At 38.0% G+C, this 23,483-nt stretch overlaps 1 protein-coding gene across 8 annotated transcripts in view; it reads right to left on the reverse strand.

Moving 5' to 3' along the window:
* The window catches only part of SOX6 (SRY-box transcription factor 6), a 231,865-nt gene that overhangs the window by 91,632 nt on the left and 116,750 nt on the right, over positions 1-23,483 (reverse strand). For 7 of the 8 annotated variants that reach the window (XM_053449751.1, XM_053449746.1, XM_053449750.1 and 4 more), the window contains one exon: positions 5,917-6,006. In XM_053449751.1, the coding sequence (XP_053305726.1) occupies positions 5,917-6,006 (90 nt within the window). The remainder of the gene's footprint in view (positions 1-5,916; positions 6,007-23,483) is intronic. The other variant, XM_053449748.1, reaches the window with a different exon arrangement.

Genomic DNA, 23,483 nt, shown 5'->3' on the forward strand with positions numbered 1-23,483 from the left:
GAGTGGCCTACGGTCTTGGAGGACCCTGATTCTGGAATTTTTCAGCCCTCACAAGACCCGCGATGACGTTACTGGGTAGTTATAGATAGCCGGACAAATTCTAAAAAAATGTTTGCATGATGTCTTGTATTGGGGCACATTCCCACCGACTCATCGAGTCTTCTATCCCAGTTGCCCAACATCTTTCAAGGTCTGTGAACACAAACCTCTCGAGGAAGACTCTCACAAAGGGCTTGTTTTGTCTGTTGATGATGTCATACCTCAGTATGACCACAGAACACAAAGAAGCACCGATCAAGAGACGTTCCCATGGGAACTAGACCCATTCCAGTGCCCGGAAAGATCGGAAAGTAAGATATGGCTCGGGAGCCATGTTGGGGGAAGAAGGGTGGGGAGAGACTGGGGTAGGAGCAATAACCTGAGAGATAGAGAGGTAAAAGTCAAAGCGAAAAAAAAGAGGAGACAGAAAATAACCAGAGATCTCCATGTAGATAAAAAAGGATGATAAAAAATGTATAGAGAAGAGGGATGTGAATGACAAAGGAGGGAATACTTCAGAGAACATGAAGAGAAGACAGACCTGATCATCTGGCCGTGTTGGATACATATACATAAAAAATTACGACAAAGATCTTCACACATCGGAATTCTAAATATAAATAGTATAATATATTATACATTCTAGATTGACATGATGGTGGCACGCGGACACCTGACCAGGTAATACCTCTAACTATACAATGTCATTTAAGATTCCCAAGGAGCGAGTTCAATCATTTGTCCTCCACCAAAGATGACAAAGACCAGGATGACCAAACAAGATGGTCGTTTCTACCAGATTCCAGAAACTTGGACCAGAGATACAAATGTAGCTTTAACTGTCAATACAAGACATGGAAGATCAGTCATCCCCCATATCACCCAAAAAAGCGAATACACGGGAATTCTTCAAACCTTCATCCTTCTAACGGGTGGATTTCTTTTTTAATATCCTCTCTGTATTTAGGAACGTGCGGCGCTTATAGATATATTTTGTGCATTTCCTCTCTATCTTATTTTTTCTTTTAGTATTTCATTTAGACATAAAATTAGTATTTTTAATATTTAATATTTAATCAGAAATTCTGTATATTTTTAATTCCGCGTTGAATACCAAATATGAAAATCCTCAAAAAAAATGGCAATAAAAAGTATTTTAGCACAGAAAAACTATAACTCAAAAACTGCCTCGAACCTTCTGAAAACGGAACAGCCAACACACACAGATCGAATATCATTTCTTTTACTTATATAATTGATTAATTGAAAGTATATAATGGTCTGTATTTCTATTTTACGACCTAGACCGCGGGTAAATACATGTACGGGTCATATATCTTTATGTATGTGGTTGGAGAATAAAAATAAATCCTGCCTTAGTGGTTCTAACATCTCCGATACTCTTTATTTTAGGCCGATGAATCAAAAAAAATTACACTTACGATTTTCGGGGTAAAATGTTAAGATTATGATTGTTTATCTAGGTAACGTGTATACATACGTTCCTCTGGGTTTTACCCTATTTCTCGTTCAAGGTGAAGGAGTTTAAAAATACGGAACAGATCTTTAGGGAACACCACTATTAGAGCGTCCAGAGAGCCCATTAAGGGCAAGGATCCATTTAGGGATCCATCTACTAAATGTGTACCCTGCGAGAGGAAGGTAAGAAAAGAATCGATAAGAAGCTGATACCAAGGCACGCTTACAGCATTGGTGGATTCAGTTTTTGTGCCTAGGGGTTCCTGAGATGTAGTCCTGCCTTTATCTATTATTATTATTATTATTTATTGTTTTATATAGCGCCATCAAATTCCGTAGCGCTGTACAATTGATGGACAGGACATAACAAGTAGTATGTGACATAACAATTTGACTTAGAGACAACAGGTGAGGAGGACACTTTTTTAAGTTCTCTAACAACCTAAGCACATCATTTTATTTGTTATTTTATTCTTTTTTTTCTCTCTTTTTAATCAATAAAACAACACAAACCTCTAAGAATCGTTTTTTTCCGTTTCTACGGCAACAACCTACCAGGGTCTCCGTTTTTGTGTCACGTGACAATTAAACACCGTGACCCATTCATAATTTTCCATGAGTAAGGAATTATTTCGGCGAAGGCTTTGGACGTTCATCGGAACGAGGAATGGCGTTTCTATTGCTACATTTAGTGACAAAAGTGTTTAATTCGGCAGCGTAGGAGGGACAGCGCTTTTACATTTCATTCTACTTCAGCATAAACCACGTACTTCCTCCTCAAAGCTGTAATATATATTTTTTAAATCCCTCATTTTTTTTTCTTTAAGAAGATCTATAGGGTTTTTGAAAGGTCTCAGCTATATCCAGAAGATGATTATGTTGGGTCGTCACCAACTCAAATATATATCCTGGAAGCTAATCTTCTAGAGAAGACAATTCTAAGGTTTTGAAAGCTTGTGCTCAATCCTAACTTATAATTTTTGGTCCATTAGAAGTTTCCAGCATATAAAGTACCAAACTAGAGCTTTGGTGACATTTCCGTTAATTGTTTTTTAGCATTCTATGAGGAACCGATGAAAGAAAAGAACATACCAACAAAAATAATGTCTACTTCCCTCGTGAAGCTAAGGTCAACAGAGGCTTACAATGTGACAACAGGGACACCACAACAAAAAATGAGAAAATTGGTCATATTTACACAATTATTTTTCTTGCTTATCACCAACGGTCTAGTTTCTGCGTTTCTAAATCATGTATTGATCATAAAAAAATATATATATTCGGGAAATAGAAGCTTTTCTAAGGATGCGGCTGTCGAATAACCAAATACTCGACTATCAGAAAATAGTAACTGTATTCAGTGAATTCACATTTTTACTTTATTTATATATAAAACATATAAAACATACAAAAAGCTAGCAGAATGATTCAAATAACAGAATTACTCATTGTCTATCCACTAAATTCACCAAATTCAATAAATATTCAAAAATAAAAACTACCAAACCAACCAATGGTAATCATTTCGCTTTACAAAACGTGATAGAAACAACACTAAAATCTGTACTGATTTCTGGTGATTTATGATCTTTTTTAGGTATTTTTTCCCAAGATCTCCATCAAATCTGCTTCCGAAAAAGATTGCTTTCCGGTTAAATTTGTTTCAAATCAGAAGTTACTGGATCTTATCCAACAGTCAGGAGATTTCAAGCTAGTATAGTAGACAAATTCATGAATTTATCGCATATTTTTAAGGATATTTTCAGATTTTAAATAGTTTTTTTTTTTTTTAAATCTACATAAAATGCTTGTCATTGTCCATATTATGCTTACGTGATTCTGCGTAAAGGTTTCTTTTCTAAGTATTTCATTCAAAGGGTTCAAAAACTGAATTTACACAAATAAGATGCTTTTCTAGATAATTGAAGTGTGAAATATAAAATGTTTAATGCAAAATCAAATTGAAATAGATGGCATCAGACTGCAAAACTCTAAAAAGAAAAAAAAAGGTTAATCCTCTTAATGTTTCTCTCACATTAATAAGAAATAAAAACATTCGCAAATATGGCAGCCGGCTGAATTTGCATGCAGAAGTGTTTATGGCAGACGGAAATGATCCACAATGCTGGTGACTACATTATTTCTTGTGCTAATTGCAGATGCAGCTAATTTGCATGCTAATTTTCAGTACAAAAAAACTCTTTAAGCAGGAGTGAAACAAGACAGCTGCATCAAAGTCAAAGGGCTCAGTACAGTCTCCAAATTACATTTTAAATCCATGTATCAAGGAGCTCGATTCACAGACTCGCCTCGAATGATACTGACGCTCACCCTCTTTTTTTTTTTTCCTGCTACGTACAATATCACATTTTAATATTTTTTTTAGAAAAAAGATAAATTCAGATATGACTGCGGAAGGACGATGTTAGATTTTTTTTAAGCTGCTTAAGTTCAATAAAAATATATATATTTTTATCATAACGTGGTTAGAATTTAACATTATTTAGCCATCTAATTGTTATTTTTTAATGGAAGGGAATTATATATATATATATATATTAGTACACACCATAGTATTTATTTATACTATGGTGTCTCCTTTGTATAACTCCCTACTATAAAAAAATGTATATATATATATATATATATATATATATATATATATATTATTTTTTTATTATTATTTTTTTTAATATTTATATATATATATAGAATACTTAAGTATATTTAAATTAAATAATCTATTAATTTAAATTGTTTAAAGTATTCATATAAAAATATTAGTTGTTTGTTATACTTAAAGTGAAAGAAATTGCATTAAGGAATTACTCATTTTAATCTTAAATATGTGAGTTTAAGTAAGGTAGGGGGGAAGAAGTTTCCCTTTGCACCCCTCACTTCCTGCCTTCTAAGGAAGTGCTCAGGAAGTTCTAATGGCTAATGTTACACTTTCTGATCTCTGTTGTCCACAATCACTCTGGTATCTATGATGACAAGAGATAAATTTGCCATACAGATATAAACTAAACTATATTCCATAGGACTATATTTAAAATTAATATGCGTGCATCGCCATAATGTGACAATGTTTAGTTTTATTGCTTTCTAAAGTTCCAATGTTGATTATAATACAACTTTCAATCTTAGTTGGGTTTTGCAAGCTTGCAATTCCTGTTAGAAATTTAATTGAAAAACGCGCTTCGCTCCGCCATCACCGAGCTGATTTTTGTGTAATTGCTCTAACAAATAGGAAACAGACTTCAAAAGAAAGGAAAAAAATTGTTTACAAGAAGACGCAAAAAGCTTTGAGATACATATAGAGTCCTGATTATTAAAAGGCTGATACTTGTAACGGAGTAATCACATTACAAAGCGGCATTTACAAAATCATCATTGGCCCTGTGTTTATAACACACTTTGGCCAAACACATGTAGTCCATCTCTGGACCTCAATCTTTGTGCCCCTAGCTACCCTTGAGGCCCCTCTTTCCACCCCTGTGCCCCTTTTCCCTTCTCTAACCCCACTATTCAAAGCCCCTGTGCCCCTCTCTCCACTCCAATGCTCTTCTTACCACTTCCGACACCCCTTTTCCTACCCTGAGCCAGTTCTCCTCCCCTGATGCCCCTCTTTTCTCCCCTCTCTCCTCCCTTGTGCCTCTCTTTCCTCCACCGATGCCTCTCTCTCTTCCTCTGATGCCCCTCTTTTCTCCCCTGATGCCCCTCTTCTCTAGGAGGTCAGAATGTTTGCTGGGTATGAGGGGATCGCAGGGTTCTACAGCCCTAAAAGCCTCGATAATGTGTATAGAAACAGCAGGGAACGGCTTTATAAATTAAACGGGGTAAATAAACCCCATTATTCTTCTTCTAAATACCCCGCTACACAAATACCCGGCAAAAGGGCGCAAAGCCACACAAACAGTCTAGGTGGAGCCACGCCCCCACTCACACTTCTAGCCCCACCCCTAAAAAAGTGCCCCTGCCATCACCATATAAAATGTTTGGGGGGGCATGTGATAGTCTTCGCTGTATCATCCCTTTCGATCTTGCACTGACCGCAGGTAACTCGCGCCCCCCGCATATAACCCCACCGAGGATTATTCTACCCCCGCCTCCCCCAGTTGATATAAAGATTCTTGGCGTTCCTCATATAGGTCTATAAGTTTCACTCCGAAATGCGCATGTCCGGCGCTTCCACCCTAAAGCGAAACAGCACAAAACACTCTCTCCTGCGTTTAATTAATTGAAACAACGGGCCGCGGATCATACTTTTAGTAACAAAGCACTCAAAGTCATATCATTCACTGGAATAGAACCGCAGGGTAGACGGGGGGGGGGACTAAAATGTACGATCCATCGGAACCTTGGGTGGGGGGGTGATCGCCAAAAAGTAGTATTTACCTTTAATCTCACCCAGAAGTTCACTTGTGTTTAATCGTTCCATTTTTTCTTTCCAGTCTTTTGAAAGCAGTTTTTCTACACAAGAAGAATCTGTTAAAAAAAAAACAAAAAAAACAAAAAATGAATAATGGAAGCCGCCGAGTATGTTTTTTAAATTATTATTATTTAAATGCAGTCATTTAATGCAACCATCAAGCAAACAATATTTTTGGCAAATTAATAATAAAAAATCAGCGTTATAACAAAACAAATGCAAAAAGTTATATTTTTCTGTCTACTATGTAAAGATGTTATAAATGGATTGTATTCACCAGATGTACATTTCAGCCAATAATGGATAAGGATGATCTCAAAAACATTGTGATTTTTCACATCCCACCGAAGCTCCATGTAACCAATCTCTTCGTCGTCTTCCCTCTTAGTAAATCTTTCTGTGCTATGTTAAGCTTTGGCATATGGAATTTTGAGACATTTTTGAATAGTAAATGAATCAATTTCCTACATTCCTGTTGGGATATTCCAGGTTTGTGGAAGAGCAAGGTTTTTTTTTTTTTGCTTTTTAGAGTCCGCGTCCAATTTAAAATTATGATAAAACCAGCGTTTTCGGTTAAGCTACTTCGCACAGACACCGCTTAAATCATTTCATAACGGCAACTGCTGAGTTGCGCAATAGCCATGAGCGTGTTTCAGACAAAGTAAGGCGTCTTAAACTCATAGAATCTCTAAGAAATTCAAAAAGAAACAAAAAAAACTTTGGACAAAAAATGTTTTTCTAGGTGTGATACAAAATCAAAACTAGAAAAAGAAATCTATAGGAGAAAATAAGAAATGATGAAGAATGTAGAAGAAACATCAATTGGTTTCCAGATATTAGCGCTGATTCACTAAACGGGATACAATGTATCACGTTTTAGCTCATTTTTCTCCATTCCTATTGATTGGAGGATTGTTATTCAATGCATGTAAGAAATGAATCCCCGAGACGAAATCTAGCAAACAAAAATTCTACAAAATTCTGAAAAAATTCTGAAAATCAGTCTCTTGCCCCTGATAGGTTTTAAAAAATAGAGCGTGGGATCTATAGGACCGGGAACGATAAACGTTAGTTTGTGACGCCCTGACCAGCGGCGTTTTAAGGAAATTTTTGCCCAAACGCAGTAAAAGTGATTAGCGTTTTGAGATCGCAGGCCATATTTGCAACCGTGGAATGACTAAGTAGACTTTAATTGCAACGCATTTGCACAAAGTTTCACTTGAAAGACAACACAGCTTGGAAATGTTTTTTGGGTAATATTTCAGCAGAAAAGGCAATTTATTTAGTAATTATATCTTTCAGCGAGCGAAGAGAAATTAAGAAGCTGTAAGTTGTTGTGGAGGGTATCAAAATACTTGTTATGCAATAAAAAAAACCCACAAAGAATGTAATTTTAACAATTAGAGGAATATGTTACTTTTATGGGCTTTGGCCCGAAAACAGAGGATTTTTCCCATAACCACCAATTAGCCAAAACAACACAATAATTTGTCCTGAAAAGGGATATCATCATCATCATCGAGTGTGCAAGGCTTCAACATTCTTCTATCAGACCAATCTAAGAGACAAAATAGTTGCAAAATATTGACTTTGGGCATCTTTTTCCATAGTTTTTGCTATTAATTCGGATAACAATGTTACCTTTGCTAAAAAAAATAAAATAATAATATTTACTTTTATATATATTCTTAGGAAAAATTAAAAAAAATTATATGTAGTAATTATACCTTCATAAAGGTATTTATAAATTAATATATTTGTAATATGTGTATTACTTTTTAGAGATATATTAACTCTTTGTGGCTCGGCCAGCTAGAAAGTAAATTTGACCCTACATTTAATGGATCAACAACTGTTAAGATTAAGCCTGCCTTATACATTTTTATCCGTGTAAAAAGGGGATGGTAAAGAAATTTCATGACTTAAATTAAACCCGGTATTCAGCTGAAATAAAATTAAAAAAATAAATAATAAATAAATAATAATAAAATAATAATAATAAAATATTATTAAATATTTATTAGGTCCCGTTTAAACGGTCCGAAGCCTAGAGGATGTAAATCCTTGATCTTGTAAGGGGTAGGAAAGGGGTAGATATGAGATGCGAAGTTTGAACCTGCGCATGGAATGGAGAATAATTAAGGTTCGTTTGCTGGAATGGCTGGAATCCAATGCATCGCCGGAGTAAATGATAAGCAGGGAACGGGGAGAGATTATCACCAACATTCCTGACCTAATGCAATCCAGCTTTATTACCAAACCTGCGCTCGCTCGCTACCTGCAAAAACCAAAAGGTCGCTGCAACTTTTTTCTCAGAGATAAGAACATTTACGGAAAGAAACACCCAAAAAAAAGCACGTAAATCATATCCTAAATGCTTTGGGTTTTAATCAAACATTGAAATTAATTAATTAATAATCTGTAATTATAATGAATCTCTGTATTCTTGTACAAATTATTATTTAAATATTAAACACACCCCATGGTTTATGGGACATTATATATTAATTAATGGCGCCTCTTCTTGCGTTCATCTAAAAATATACTGTGAAGCGTTATGGTCATGACTTGTACTTTTTTTTCCAATTACTTTGAAAATAGATAAATAATTTTACTTATAGTTTTACATTTTCACAATAAAGTTGTATCTGAAAGCAGTTTTTGAAAGACACGAGGCCCAAACTTTTCATTTTTACCAATAAATAATTATTTTATAAAAAAAATATTAATTGTTACACATTTAGAATTCTGGTAGAATTTAAAATTTCTCTTGTGTTTTTTTTTTTTAAATATATACACACACACACATACATATACACATATACACACACACATACATATACACATATACATACACACACACATACATATACACATATACACACACACATACATAAACACATATACACACACACACACATACATACACACATACATACACACATATGCACACACACACATACATATACACACACACACACAAACACATACATATACACCTATACACACACACATACATATACACATATGCACACATACATCTATACACACATATACATCTATACACACATACATATAAACACACACATACGCACAAATATTTCTCTGCGCACACACACATACATATACACACACACATACATATACACATACACAGACACACATACATATACACATATGCACACACACACATACATGTACACATATGCACACATATATCTATACACACATACATATATACACACACATATGCACACATACACATACATATACATCTATACACACATGTGCACATACACACATACATACACACACATACACATATATACACACACACATACATATACACACATATCCACACATACATACATATAAACACACATACATATAGACACATACACACATATACATACACACACATATGCACACGTACATCTTTACACACACACATATATATTGGTATGTTGGAGGCGCACATGAAGGAAAACCGTAATGTGGATCACAAGACGAACTTCAAAGCCCAAAATGTCAAATATTATTATGCAAAATCAGCTTTGACTTTTGAAACCGTAATAAACAGCCGCTGTACGGGGAGAGATATTTATATCCAGCGTATCAATGACAATAATGATGCGAGCCTCGCGCGCGATAACTTTAATCAGTGAACTATTTGTGTATTTACAGGACTCGTTGCTTAGAAATCGTAAGCGAAGTTAGAATCAGAAAGGAAATCGCAACGTTGGTTTCCTAAACGCATCGAATGGAAACAAAGCAGCAAGTAGGTTATGGCTGCCGGATACGACCAACGATTTAACCCAATGATAATCACCCAATGATAATACCCCAATGATAATACCCCAATGATAATACCCCAATGATAATAAACCAATGATAATCACCCAATGATAATCACCCAATGATAATACCCCAATGATAATAACCCAATGATAATAACCCAATGATAATTAATAACCCAATGATAATAACCCAATGATAATACCCCAATGATAATAACCCAATGATAATACCCCAATGAGAATAACCCAATGATAATACCCCAATGATAATAACCCAATGATAATACCCCAATGATAATACCCCAATGATAATAACCCAATGATAATACCCCAATGATAATAACCCAATGATAATACCCCAATGATAATACCCCAATGATAATAACCCAATGATAATACCCCAATGAGAATAACCCAATGATAATACCCCAATGATAATACCCCAATGATAATAACCCAATGATAATACCCCAATGATAATAACCCAATGATAATACCCCAATGATAATACCCCAATGATAATAACCCAATGATAATACCCCAATGAGAATAACCCAATGATAATAACCCAATGATAATAACCCAATGTTAATACCCCAATGATAATACCCCAATGATAATACCCCAATGATAATAACCCAATGATAATAACCCAATGATAATAAACCAATGATAATAACCCAATGATAATAACCCAATGATAATACCCCAATGATAATACCCCAATGATAATAACCCAATGATAATCACCCAATGATAATACCCCAATGATAATAACCCAATGATAATAACGCCCCCTTTTTTTGTAACACGCATTGCTTTTGGGGTCTTTGTGCCGGAGGGGAGGGCGGCTGATTCTGTAGACTTTTACAGTCGTATAAAATACGCAATAACCCTTTTTATTGACTTGGAAGATGCCGTAAACCACACTCTGTGATGGATGTAGGAGTGAGTTCTGCGCAGGGGCTTTGGTATCGTTACATATACGTATATACATCAAATAATCATAGCTGAGTACCGTATGCGGTTCGTCCACTAGATAGAGACTTTGTAGTTGAGTTGTAGCGACTGGCCCTTCAAGGTCAAATGTTAAGATTTTGGGGTGAAATGCTTCATTTCCCTATTCAGAAAACTGGACAGACTGAGAAGCATAGGTGACCCTAAGACTTTTACAAATATTAACCCTTTATTAGACCCCTACATTGATCCTGTTGTAGTGACTCGCCAATGGTGGCAGCCAATATGGCGCCGATAATAATGGCCCTTATGGAAACAGCGACTTGCCGGAGGATAAAGAAGCTCAGATTGAAGTCACCTGTATTCAAGCAGGGATTCCAGCTGTGATATAGCAGGGAGAAAAACCTCCAGGGAGTTGACTCCAGACTGTGTGAGTATCTGCCCTTCACCTCGAGAGGCAGTAGAAAGAGGCGTAAAAAACCCTGAGGATCTGCTTATTCACCCTGAGACCTGACACTGGGGTAAAAACCCAGAGAATTTACCCTTTCACCCTGAGACCTGACATTGGGGTACAAATCCTGAGAATCTACATGTTTACCCCAAAACCCTGAGACTGGGGTAAAACCCTGATGACCACTTTGTAATATATTCATAAAAAATGCCTCTTCTACCCAACGTTCCAGCTCTTAGCGACAAATACATTTGATTGTCACCAAAAGATTTCTTTTTTTTTTTCCTTCTTCATATTAAGCCAAAAGTCACATGTAAGTCATTAATAATACAACATAACGGATACAGATTTACCATCCGATACTCTCTGTCATTTGCTATTTAAATAACTCACCATAACTTATTAAATGGCAATTTATTCTAATTAGACAATTTGAAAAGTTAATTAAATATTTATACATACACAATACTGTGGGCGCATGGTTAATATTTGCCTCATTTGCTTGAGGACGCGCGGAAGGGATTTCTGCAAATATTAGTTCAACCTAAATATGAAGGTCGGTTTATTCCAATAAATAAGAGGAGATTTGGGGAAGAAAAAGGAAAAAAAATAGATGGGGAAAACATTAGGAAAAGCTTAAAGTCTTTGGTTAGAAAGATCTTAAATGCTGTGATATTACAGCGGATTATAATTATTATTTGTTGATTTACCTTACTGAGCCTCTCAGCAGAAGTGGTAGAGGGTAATACAGCGAGGGTATTAAACATGCATGGGATAGGCATATGGCTCCTGTATATAGAGAGGGTGATGGATAAGTGGAACAGCCTCCCAGCAGAAGTGGTAGAGGGTAATACAGTGAGGGGATCTAAACATGCATGGGATAGACATACGGCTCCTGTATATAGAGAGGGTGATGGATAAGCCGAACAGCCTCCCAGCAGAAGTGGTAGATGGTAATAATATCTAAAAAAAAAAAAAGGTTTAACATTGAATACCATGAGCGATTCGAAAGGGGTATCTTCCTTATCATGTGATTATACCCCTGGGGCATTTTGGCCAAGCTGCCCAAAATACATTTTAAAATATGTATTCTGCTGTCGGCAGCCAACTAATTAATGGAGTCTCGCTGGATTCAGTCAATGGAAGACTAGTATGGCCAGCCACTGACCATGGGACATGGTCACGTCATCGGCCAATAGGAAGCAGTCTAGTGGTATAGGCTGACCGATAGTAGAGTCCCATTATCCCAACCCTATTAACAAAAATGTTCGTCCCCCCAAAATGTATGATATAATCTGGATTGTTGAGAAACTCATCTTTTTCAATACCGTTACGTATCGTTTTGCTGACGCTTCTTCTTTAGAAACATCTGTAGGTTACGCATGAATCATGCAGAGAGTTAAACCTCATTTCATGACATGATGAACCTATAAAAATGTGAATTATTTAAACAATGATGTCAATTAAATTTTACGGCGAGGTGATGCGATTTTTTTATACATGCGCGAGGCGTGGTAGCACCTTTGGCTCTGCTGCTCAGTCTTTGGCAGGCTTCTTTATAAGCCTCCCGTGAATTCTGTCCTCCAGATTTCCTTGAGATAAAGAAAGCACTTAAGAAAAAAACGAGTAGCATTAAAGAAAATATCACGGCCTTCGCGAGTGAAAATGGATATTTTCCACAAGCCGCCGCGTCTCGGTCACGCGGGGGTTAACGCCATAAAGCTTTGATACAATTGTTACATGTTTGTAAATACAAAGTAGCAAAAGCGTATATTTACCCTTTCGACAAATTCAAAACAATAAACAAGTTAGAACGTTGTGAGTAATTCATTATGACATCATAAAGTTTAGATGTAATAATAGCGTTAACTTGTAGGATTCCGGAAACGGAAGCGAAACGAATGTAAATATTTACAGAAGAAACACAAATATTTATTTTTACTTTTTGAACGATTGTTCCGGAAAGAGCAGGCAGAACCTGCCGATAACGCTTGCTTGAAATAATTGTCCTAAAATAGTCGCCTGCTGCCCGAGAATTGTCCGTGAGATGTTCCTCGCGATGTATTTACAGGAAGGTCGGGTTTCCCGTACAGGAGGCAAATATCAACAACAACAGAGATCCTGCGCGAGGCGGCCGCGCGATCCTCCGGCATTTGCCCAGCGCGGAATGCGGCAACTGTTTGAGATAACGGTCTGGAGACCTCCGACGTCTGCACAGAGAAGAGGCTTCCAAACGCTACTTAATATCCTGACGTAAGGACCTAATATTATTGTTTTTAGCTAAAATAATAGAACCCTTTATTTTTTCCTTTAACTCACAGTTTACAAGATTTACAATTATTCTATAAGGTTATTATCTAAGCCTGATGACCAGAGGCGAAGGGGGGGCCGACCTGCCGGCAGATACTATGTTTCTATGCCGTTTAACTTGTGAGTGGCACAGAGAGGTGAAACGCGTTGCCCAGACTGCATTAAGCCCCAGATACATTGTTTCGATTTCAGCAGATCTGTAACATTGACTCGCCCCGTTCCAGCAGAGGCAGCCGCGACCACACGATATGTGCTTTCACTCCACGCACAATTAGGTTGGCGCAACGTACGGCACGCACTCCGTTCCTGGCAATCCGCTCTGTAATTATGTGTTTGCAGCTCGCTACAAATGACAGGATAACATGACAATATAACGTATTATTTTTTATTCCAGCGCTTAAGGATGAAATGTTCACAAATCGACACCGTTCCAAAAGCAAGAGCGTCTTTCGACGAGGGTTGGAACTCCGACGCTAGGTTCAAAAGAACTCGCCACAGGCTTTGAGGATGACTTTAAGCTACAGAGCGTCTCTGACCTTGAACGCTATAAAGAAATTCAGGGCCATGATGCTCGATACCAGGGCATTTTTGAACCATTCGTTCTGTCTAATCCTCAAAAAATGTTACGGCTTCTCTGACAGAAGCAGCGTTCAAAGCTGATGGACAGGATGACCCCAGTTTGATGTGTAGGGCCTACTTCATGCTGTCTTCTCCTAAAACACCCCAAAAAAAACCTTTGAGTCCTCCACCATTCAAGGTCACCTTCTCCATCAAGCAAGAGGGGCTTCTGCCCAGGACCATACCATTCTCACGGAGCCACAACTGTCCACCAATTGGCTGCCACCGATGGATATAAAGATGGTGACCAAAAAGAGGAAGCCATTTTTTTTTTATTATCAAGAAAACCCAACTTCTTAAGAGTGGACACGAGGGACAACTTTTGAGAAGGATCTCCTTGGACAATGATGGAACAAACCATTCTAGTCACACCAAGGGTCGTTCCTGAGTGTCATTGGTCATCCCTGACCTAGAAAATATATAAATCTGCTGCTTTTAGTAACGACCCCCCTATTGTGTTACGTCTGAGTGCGTATTTTACAGGCCATGCTTTATATCGAGATCGGTAGACGTTACGCTCCCTTTGGTTTTAAGTGATTGATGAAAAGCGACCCCACGCGTTTGGAGTCGGCTGCATTGTTAAAGATATTATAACTTGACTAAGATGTTTTCTTTTGGGGGAAAAAAAAACACACAACTAGAAAAATGTCTAAAAGCCCCAAATTCCTTCTTCCCAGAGCCTCGTGGAGGCCAGACGTTGGTTTTGCCCACTAGAAAGCAGGCTCTGCCGGAGGGTCTTGTTCCTGCGGTGGGGATCTCAGTTTCACAGTAAGTCAAAATAAAGAAATCGCCACAAAATGAAAATAGACATTATTTGATTTAACTGCTTGGGCGCCGGGGGAGTAGAGTCCTGAATTTTACCACAAATGTCCGTACGGTGGTGCTTAGCGCAATGTTAAAAATGTATTGGATGACGTTTAACCCTTTAAATTCTATATTTATAGAAACATATGAAATCAATCAGTTCCCAAACTACAACTCCCATAATGCTCTAGCAGCCTCCTAACTGGGGTACACCGAGCTGGGGCATCATGGAAATTGTAGCATCATAATAGGTAGATGTCAGCTTCTTGGGTATTGATGTCCAAAAAGGCCATAAAATGACTTTTTTTGGGGTGATTTTCACATATAATGTAGTTTTTTTTTAATAACATTCTTATTTTCTGGGGTTTTTTTGAAATAATATTACAGAAAATGTTTTTTTTTTTCTAAAAACATGATATGTCAGGGTCTGTTCAGAAACATATTAAAGATGAGCTCCAAAAATGATATCTTCTACTTAAAAGTTCTGCTGCAGCTACACCGTAAACCCGTACAATTCTAGAAAAAAAGACAAAGGCTGACGATTCCCTATAAATGAAAGTTCTAATATACACTAAAATACACCAAAATATCCAGCGCCTGCAATTTATTTTAAATATATTTTTACCCCTTTAAAAAAAAATAATAATAATAATAATTAATAAATAAATAAATAATAACCCAAGCAATATTCGGATTAACCCTATCATTTCCAGAGCGTGCATAGTTTATTTAGCGCAATGCACGGCTTTACCTACCCCCTCCTGGCTTTGAAAGGGTTCATCTCTAAGCGCTCTTATTTTCCACGGATCGTCAGAGATTCCGCGTCTTTATTAAAACGCCCCCACGTCTCCTTCTTTCCGTCCCCACAATGCGCACAATGTGAGAAAAAAAAAAAGAGAGCGCAAATAATATTTAATTCAGATGCGTGCCAACCTGCTTCATAAAACGCCATTCATCCGGACGCGTTTTCCTTCGCAACCTTATCCAAAAAAAGAAAAAAAATATAAAAAAAAAAAAATGCTGTTCGGATCTTGTAAAAAAAAAATAGAAAAACATGTTTACGCTGCAATCGCGCCGCTGAACACCTTTGTTCGTCTGTTAAAGAAACCGCAACTAACCACAGGCACAGTTGTAAATTTTTTTTGGCCGGACGAGGTGCCGGTGAATGTAATTGGCTCTTGGCATCGGAGCGCCCGAAGAGTTAAACCAGCAAAAATCTGATGCATTGCCATCAACAACACCAGCCTTCCTACACACGGCGTAATTGCCCCTAGGTTTGTGTCTACTGGTTTATAAAGAGCTGAGTACAATAATTCCGGGGTAATTACGACCTTTAGTTTAAACAGCAAACAATAAAATGTTCTTTAAACAAGCTGTCGGGATCTGCCGTCACACGCCGCCTGCTAAAGTACATCCCCATCAGTTATAGATTAAAAGACAATGCCGCGCTCCGAGAGCCTGAAAAACACCGCTTCACCGCAAAACAGAACCGGTTTACCCAGACCCCACTGGCAGATCGGCCCCTGTCGGCCCCCGTCTAGTCGCCCGTTTCTCCTGCTGTAAAAACCTTAATCAGTCGTTGGTCTCGTCTTAGATTCAGGAGCCGTATGTCTATCCCGCGCATGTTTAATACCCTCACTGTATTACCCTCTACCACTTCTGCTGGGAGGCTGTTCCACTTATCTACCACCAGTGAGTATTAGTAACCTCAGTTTTCAGAATTCTCCTTTGGAGTACATCTTAGAACATGGAATCTGGTTACTTTTTTATACTTTACATGGTTTTATTCCCTTACGCCCATCTACATTTCTGTGTATCATAATTAATCATTAAATAATTTTAATATATTATAATTATATATTTATTGTAATTAATATTATTTATATATATTTTTTTAATTAACAATAGCCTCTATTAAAATGCAGAGAAAAGTTACCCCAACAGCCGCCGGCAAACCATTAGTCAAATTCTATTTACCCCGCGGCGAGCGGCGCAGAAATATATTAGTGCCGTGTACATAACCCTCGCATTCAGGAGCTGAAGACATTCAGGATACATCTGAGGCTAAATTCAATTCTATCGATATTTAAGGGTCCAGAGAGAGGGGGTGGGGGGGGATTTCATTTTTTTAAGGTGAGGAAAAATTATCAGGGGCCCCGTAATTTTCATCCTGAACATAATGGGTTATCTTGGTTTATATTAACCATTTGTGGATCAATGGGAGAATTAAAAGTTTTGTGGGGTTTTGTTTTTAGTGGCGAGGTCTCGGTGCTCAAAGGGTTAACGCATTCTAATTTGTGATTGGCTGGAGCGGTTTTATAAGGCGGTAGTTAGGACACGGACAGCGACTATTGTCGACCCCGGAACATGTATTATAGGTATACCCGATACGGATCCCACGTTTATTGAGCGATCTGTTTTTCGAAATGTTACTTTCATGTTTTTGGGAAGGAAAAAATAGCATCAGACGCAAGGCAAGCTATGAATTAATAATAAATGTCAATGGGATCTTCTGTGGCCTATTTTGCTGGAACGACCAATACACTTTTATCAGAAAGCCACGTTTTTAAGCAGCCGCGTATAATACACCCGGTTATAAAATTCAACGATGACACAAGGATTTTAGTTTTATTTTTTTAAATAGATAATTTTTTTGACCTGAAGATGAAACCTCTGAGGTCTCAAAGGTTAAATGATTAACCCTATAATCTTTAACAAAACACTCTATCTTCTCTTGGACCAATACAGCTATATCCACTTTCTCTATATTGATTGTGTATGGGTGGTAGATAAGTGGAACAGCCTCCCAGCAGAGGTGGTAGAGGGTAATACAGGGAGGGTGTTAAACATGCATGGGATAGACATACGGCTCCTGAATCAACGACTGATTAAGGTTTGAGTCTTTACAGCAGGAGAAACGGGCGACTAGACGGGGGGGCCAAATGGGGCCGGCAGATTTTCTATAAAATATGTAGAAATGTAGAATCTGTTACTGGATCGATAGCCCCGATTGGCTGAGCAAACTGAGAGTTGGACTCTGCAGAGCCTATAATAGCAGAGGACGCCTACCATTCCTCACAGCACCAACAGACCCAAGTTTTTCAGGAAAGAAAGTCGATTTTAGTTAATATATATATGAAACAGTGTATTAAGATGTGTGGAAATATAAGTGCTTCGCGTACTTAGTCATTTAACCGCATCCTTCGCCCAGGCGGTGGTACCCGGTAACCGTGTGGATTACCCCTTAATACATTTAAAACAGTAAATCAAAATACGTGAAGCCAAAGAAACACTAAAGTGAAACACATGCTGCGTTTAACGGGGTTTTAGTAAAAAAGCCAAACGTTTCAACGTAAAACCAAGATTTGTTTTAGAAAGCATTCATTTACTACCAAAAAAGGATTTATTTCTGGGGCGGGGAAAAAAACTCTTAAACCCCTAGAACAACTTTATTTGTCAAATAACCAGGCTGCGTTCTAGGGTTCTAGGTGGGAGACTGGTTAGCGGCTGAGAAACGGTTAATCCCTGCGCCGAGGAGAGACTCGCCACTCGCCGCTGAGAATTTTTCCAATCGCAAACATTTGTTGGAAAAGAGGATTTACAAGAAACTTCAAAGTCTAAATAAACACGAAGTGGGTTCAATCAGAATAAAATGATAAACACGAGATATGTTAACGTAATAATTAATTATAAATAAATAATAAAATGTCGTTTTTGATACAAAGTATTTAAGTCACTAATCAGTCAAATATGCATTATTGATACCAAAACTAAAAAAAAAAAGAGAAGGGATGCGATTCTTTAATGAACATTTTATGAAAATGTTTGTAAAAATCCACTAAACAAGTAAAAAAATATACGGAAACATTTCATTTCAGGGTGAAAATTTGCAAAATGTTACAGATTTCGAAATGTTTCTATTAGTTATTTATGTCGGGCGTTCCCGGGGAAATGCGTTAAAACGTAGTGATGGTTGTCAGTAGTGATGGCTGTTTGGTTGAGAATTTGGTTACATTACATACAATCCATGAAATACAATCCCCTCCCAGGGGGCGGCTAGGGGGTGGGTCCCGGGGGGGCAGCATAACAGGGAGCCAATCGCAGTCTTGGGTGATCAGGCTTCCTGTAGCGCCGCTGCTCAATAGGTCGGGTAAAAGAGAGAGGATTTCCCCAGCCGGCCATTCATGCTATGGAAGGCCGGGCCGTTTAGTATTTCCACCTGGCGCCATGTGTCAGAGTGCCAGGATATGACATCATATTCCACTCGACAGTGACGGTAGCATGGAGGGGGAAGCTGGTGGCACTGCCCTGGTTAAGATCTAGGCGCACATATGATGGCGGACATAGGACATACGTTTATGGTGGCCACCTCCGTGCCGTGGGTAGCCACCAACACCGCCTATGCCCCTGGGGCCACCCCTGGCACATTCTCCGCGGGGGGGGGCCGCACCAATTCTCCACAATTCACCTCCGCTCCTTAAACGCGCAGCGCCCACGTATATATATATGCCTCTCGAGCGGGCGCTCAGACCTGCCAGCCGCCGCAAAACGCATTGTCTCCCTCTGAATATTATAATCACGGAATCGCGAAACGTACAAAAGAAAGCGCAGGACACGAAAATGTGTTTTGTCATTTGGTGATGAAGTTATAACAACAACAGACATTCAATATGCCAAGTGTTCTCCAATCCCTCATAATCACAGCCGCATTGAAGAAAGGACAAAAAGTGCCTAATTGCATAGGAGCAATCCCAATGTAATAGGTTAGACACGGCTTCACAATGCAACAAAACAACGCAGCCTGCGTGTAGCTGAATGTCATCTCTCATTTTCAGGCAATTACCTTCTTTCTTGTCAACAGTTTTAATAACCTCCATCATCTCTAAAAGACTTTTGCTTCTGTTAAATAATTTTCAGCTTTTTAATATGCAAATGGGGCTGTTCATATGCCTGGGTGAAGTGGCGTCGATACTTGAAATGTGTCACCGCTATCTGTAGCACCTGCACCTTAGGAAAGCTTCGTTTAATTGACACCTAATACTATTCATTATTCCACTTAGTGAACTAACTTATATTAGTCACCTGTAGGGTGTTTTTTTTTTTTTTTTTATTCTTATTTTTTTTTTTATTATTTTTATTTCTTTTTTTTTTTTTTTTTTTTTTTTTTTTATTATTTCCCCTGTGGCCACCGAAGGGAAACACGAGATGCCCTATAAATAGAACAGATACATTTATGAAAAGGGGGGGTACATGTGGATTGGTACAGCTGATCTTATCCAAAATAGTAACACAGGCGGAATTTTAATTGTAGCAACCTTTGTACGCTTTAAGGAAGAATCCATCAAATCTTCAAATCATAATATATCATATATTGTATAATATACAATAATCCTATTTTTTTTTTGATTAGATAATAAGATATTTTGAATGCAAATGTCTATGATAACATTCTAGATTATTATTGTTTTTTTTTTTAAAAAAACTTCTTTGGATTGTTTTATTTATTATTATTATTATTATTATTATTATTATAAATATGTATTACTTATTGTATATTATTTTTAAAACATTAAAATCATGGCAAAATATTTTTTCTTTTATCATCAGTAAACATGAAACACTTAGTAGCATCAAAATCCACTCTTTAGTACTTTTGAGGAATGTATGTATAAAAATACAAATATATAAAATTAAAAATATAAATTAAGGTTTTCTGTATTTCTTTAATACTTTATCAGCCGATTATGCATTCGAAATCAGAACGCAATAAGACTTCATCACTTGATGCTTGTTACCCAAATAATGTTGCAAACGCGTGTTAATAACCTCATGCATGCGCTAGCTCCCCCTTTTCCTAATATATGACCAATTGGACCCCATATGCTTATGAGCTGTTACTCTTATTTGCATATAAGGTCGGATGAAATGCGTCAGGCAGAGGATTGGACTAAGTTCCTACATCTGTGGGTTATTTTACCCTAAATAACATTTATTTTTATAAAATGATACAGCTGAGACCTGTAAGTAATGGCATTATAGAGCCTCCTGTGCTTTATAGAACATATGAACAAAGTATTTATATTATGATGTCATAATGGGCTTTCCACTTCCTGCGCGGGTGAGATTTCGACCACATAATTTTATTTTTATTAAAAAAAAAATCACATCTGATCATATAGATACATCACATATGTATCTTTATGTATCCATGGGTTCTGTGTAATCTGTGCTACTGTTACCCGCTTCCCCTAACATATGACATCACAACACGGATATAGGATCTGATTTTGATATGTACGGGGCACGGCGAAATGAATTATTCGGAGTTTGTTACGATTGTTCTCACGGCCGGATAAGGGATAACGGCTGCTTCTCCTTCGCAGGAATGTCCGATCGCTATTGTTCTCCGCGGCCGCCTTGGCCGAGTTAATGCGTTTCCAGCTCCCCGTAGGCTCCTCGTGCAGATGTTTGACATCATGCGCATGGAGAAATCATCTGGAGAATGAAGTGAGAAATCCATAGCGCTCGTCCGGGTACGTTGTAGTATGACCAGTATCTAACAGGCAGATCAAACTCAATTAGCGGGACAATGCTTTACAGAACTCTAAGGCACGAAAAAATATCCGCCAACAAAAAAAAACACAAAGCGTGAACGTGTTACAAGAAGCAAGAATGGATACGATATTACCTTCCAACAGGAAACGTTCCAAATGCTTTAAACAGACGAGGGGTTTTATTTTTAGGAATTCTTAGGGAGATTTGAGAAGAAATTGTTTAAAATAAAATAAAAAAAAATTATGATAAATTAGAAAAAAATAGGAATATTATTTTACTTTAAAAAAAATAAATAAAAAAATTCCTGGGAATCCCCAGAAATTTGGCCATGATCTGGATACAATTGTTTTGAATCGGCGCACTGTGCCCTCTACTAAATAGAAAAAAAATGAAAAAAAATAAATGAAAAATCTTTGAGCTGCAGAAAGCAGCTGGCAGAACAGCTGGTGAACGGGATTAATGTCAAAAGAAAGAAAGAAAATTCAACATATGTCCGGGCCTGCGGTGATGAGACCGTGCGCGACCGTACCCCGACGGATACCATGTGTACAGCTGGAGAGTGCCAACGTGCCATGCGACTTTAACCCACAAGGTCATTGCTGAGAAGTACGTTCATGGATGAGCCGAACGTCCAACTTCTCCAGAAGTGACTTAAACTCTGGTGTATCCCCCCCAAAAAATGGGAAATTTGATACATTTTTAGACTATAGAATTGAACTTTTTTTGCAGATCTGACTGCTTCTGCTTAAGATCCACAGTCGCTATTCTGCGGGGTTTTCTCTGCTTTTGTGTTTTGTTTTGTTTTGTTTGTTTTGTTTTAATAAAAGATGGTGATAATAATAATAATAATAATATTAGTTAAAACAACAACAATGTCCATAAAAAATCTAATTCTTCCTATAAACAACCAAGATCTTTGAACTGCAATAGACGACGCTCCTCGGGATTGTTTCTCTCTGACATGTAAACATCTCAAAGGTTAAAAACAAGGAAAGAGAGCCGGAGGGGCAAAGATTTGTCATAAAGCTCCAGAAATGATGCGACGGATCCGTTTCTACCGGGGCCGGACTGGGAATCACAAGGCGGTCGCGGCAGTTTAAGGCCGGTGGCCGCCTGATGACGTAAGCGTGACTGACGACTGGATATGACAGGCACATTACATCCGGAATGATGTGGGGCATTAGCCCAGAGTGTCCAGGCCTGCTGATTACTGAATACATCTGTATATATATATATACTGCCATTCAAACATTTGGGGTCACTTAGAAATTTCCTTGTTTTTGAAAGAAAAGCAAATTTTGTCCATTAAAATGACATGAAATGGATCAGAAATCCAGCGCAGACGGGGTTAATGTTGTAAATGACTATTGTAGCTGTGTTCCACTCCCATCACTCCTGGGTTCCAATGGTCCTTTATCACTCCCATCACTCCTGTGTTCCAATGGCCCTTTATCACTCCCATCACTCCCGTGTTCCAATGGCCCTTTATCACTCCCATCACTCCTGTGTTCCAATGGCCCTTTATCACTCTCATCACTCCTGTGTTCCGATGGCCCTTTATCACTCCCATCACTCCTGTGTTCCAATGGCCCTTTATCACTCCCATCACTCCTGTGCTCCAATGGCCCTTTATCACTCCCATCACTCCTGTGTCCCAATGGCCCTTTATCACTCCCATCACTCCTGTGTTCCAATGGCCCTTTATCACTCCCATCACTCCTGTGTTCCAATGGCCCTTTATCACTCCCATCACTCCTGTGTTCCAACGGCACGTTGTGTTCGCTGATCCAAGTTTAAGTATAAAAGGCTAACTGATGGTTAGAAAACCCTTTTGCAATTATGTTACAGCCAGAAATTTCCTTGTTTTCCATAAAGTGACATTGAGTGACTCCAAACCTTTGAGCGGTAATGTGTATATACTGTATATATATATATATATCTTAGGAACTTCAGAACCTTGCAGTTAAAGTGTTTGGAGCGCTGGGCGTCAGAGTCTCTGGCCTCTCGTTCCCTCCGATGCAATTTCATTCTTCGCTGTAAG

The sequence above is a fragment of the Spea bombifrons genome, chromosome 10 (genome assembly GCF_027358695.1).
Source record: "Spea bombifrons isolate aSpeBom1 chromosome 10, aSpeBom1.2.pri, whole genome shotgun sequence".
Taxonomy (NCBI): domain Eukaryota; kingdom Metazoa; phylum Chordata; class Amphibia; order Anura; family Pelobatidae; genus Spea; species Spea bombifrons.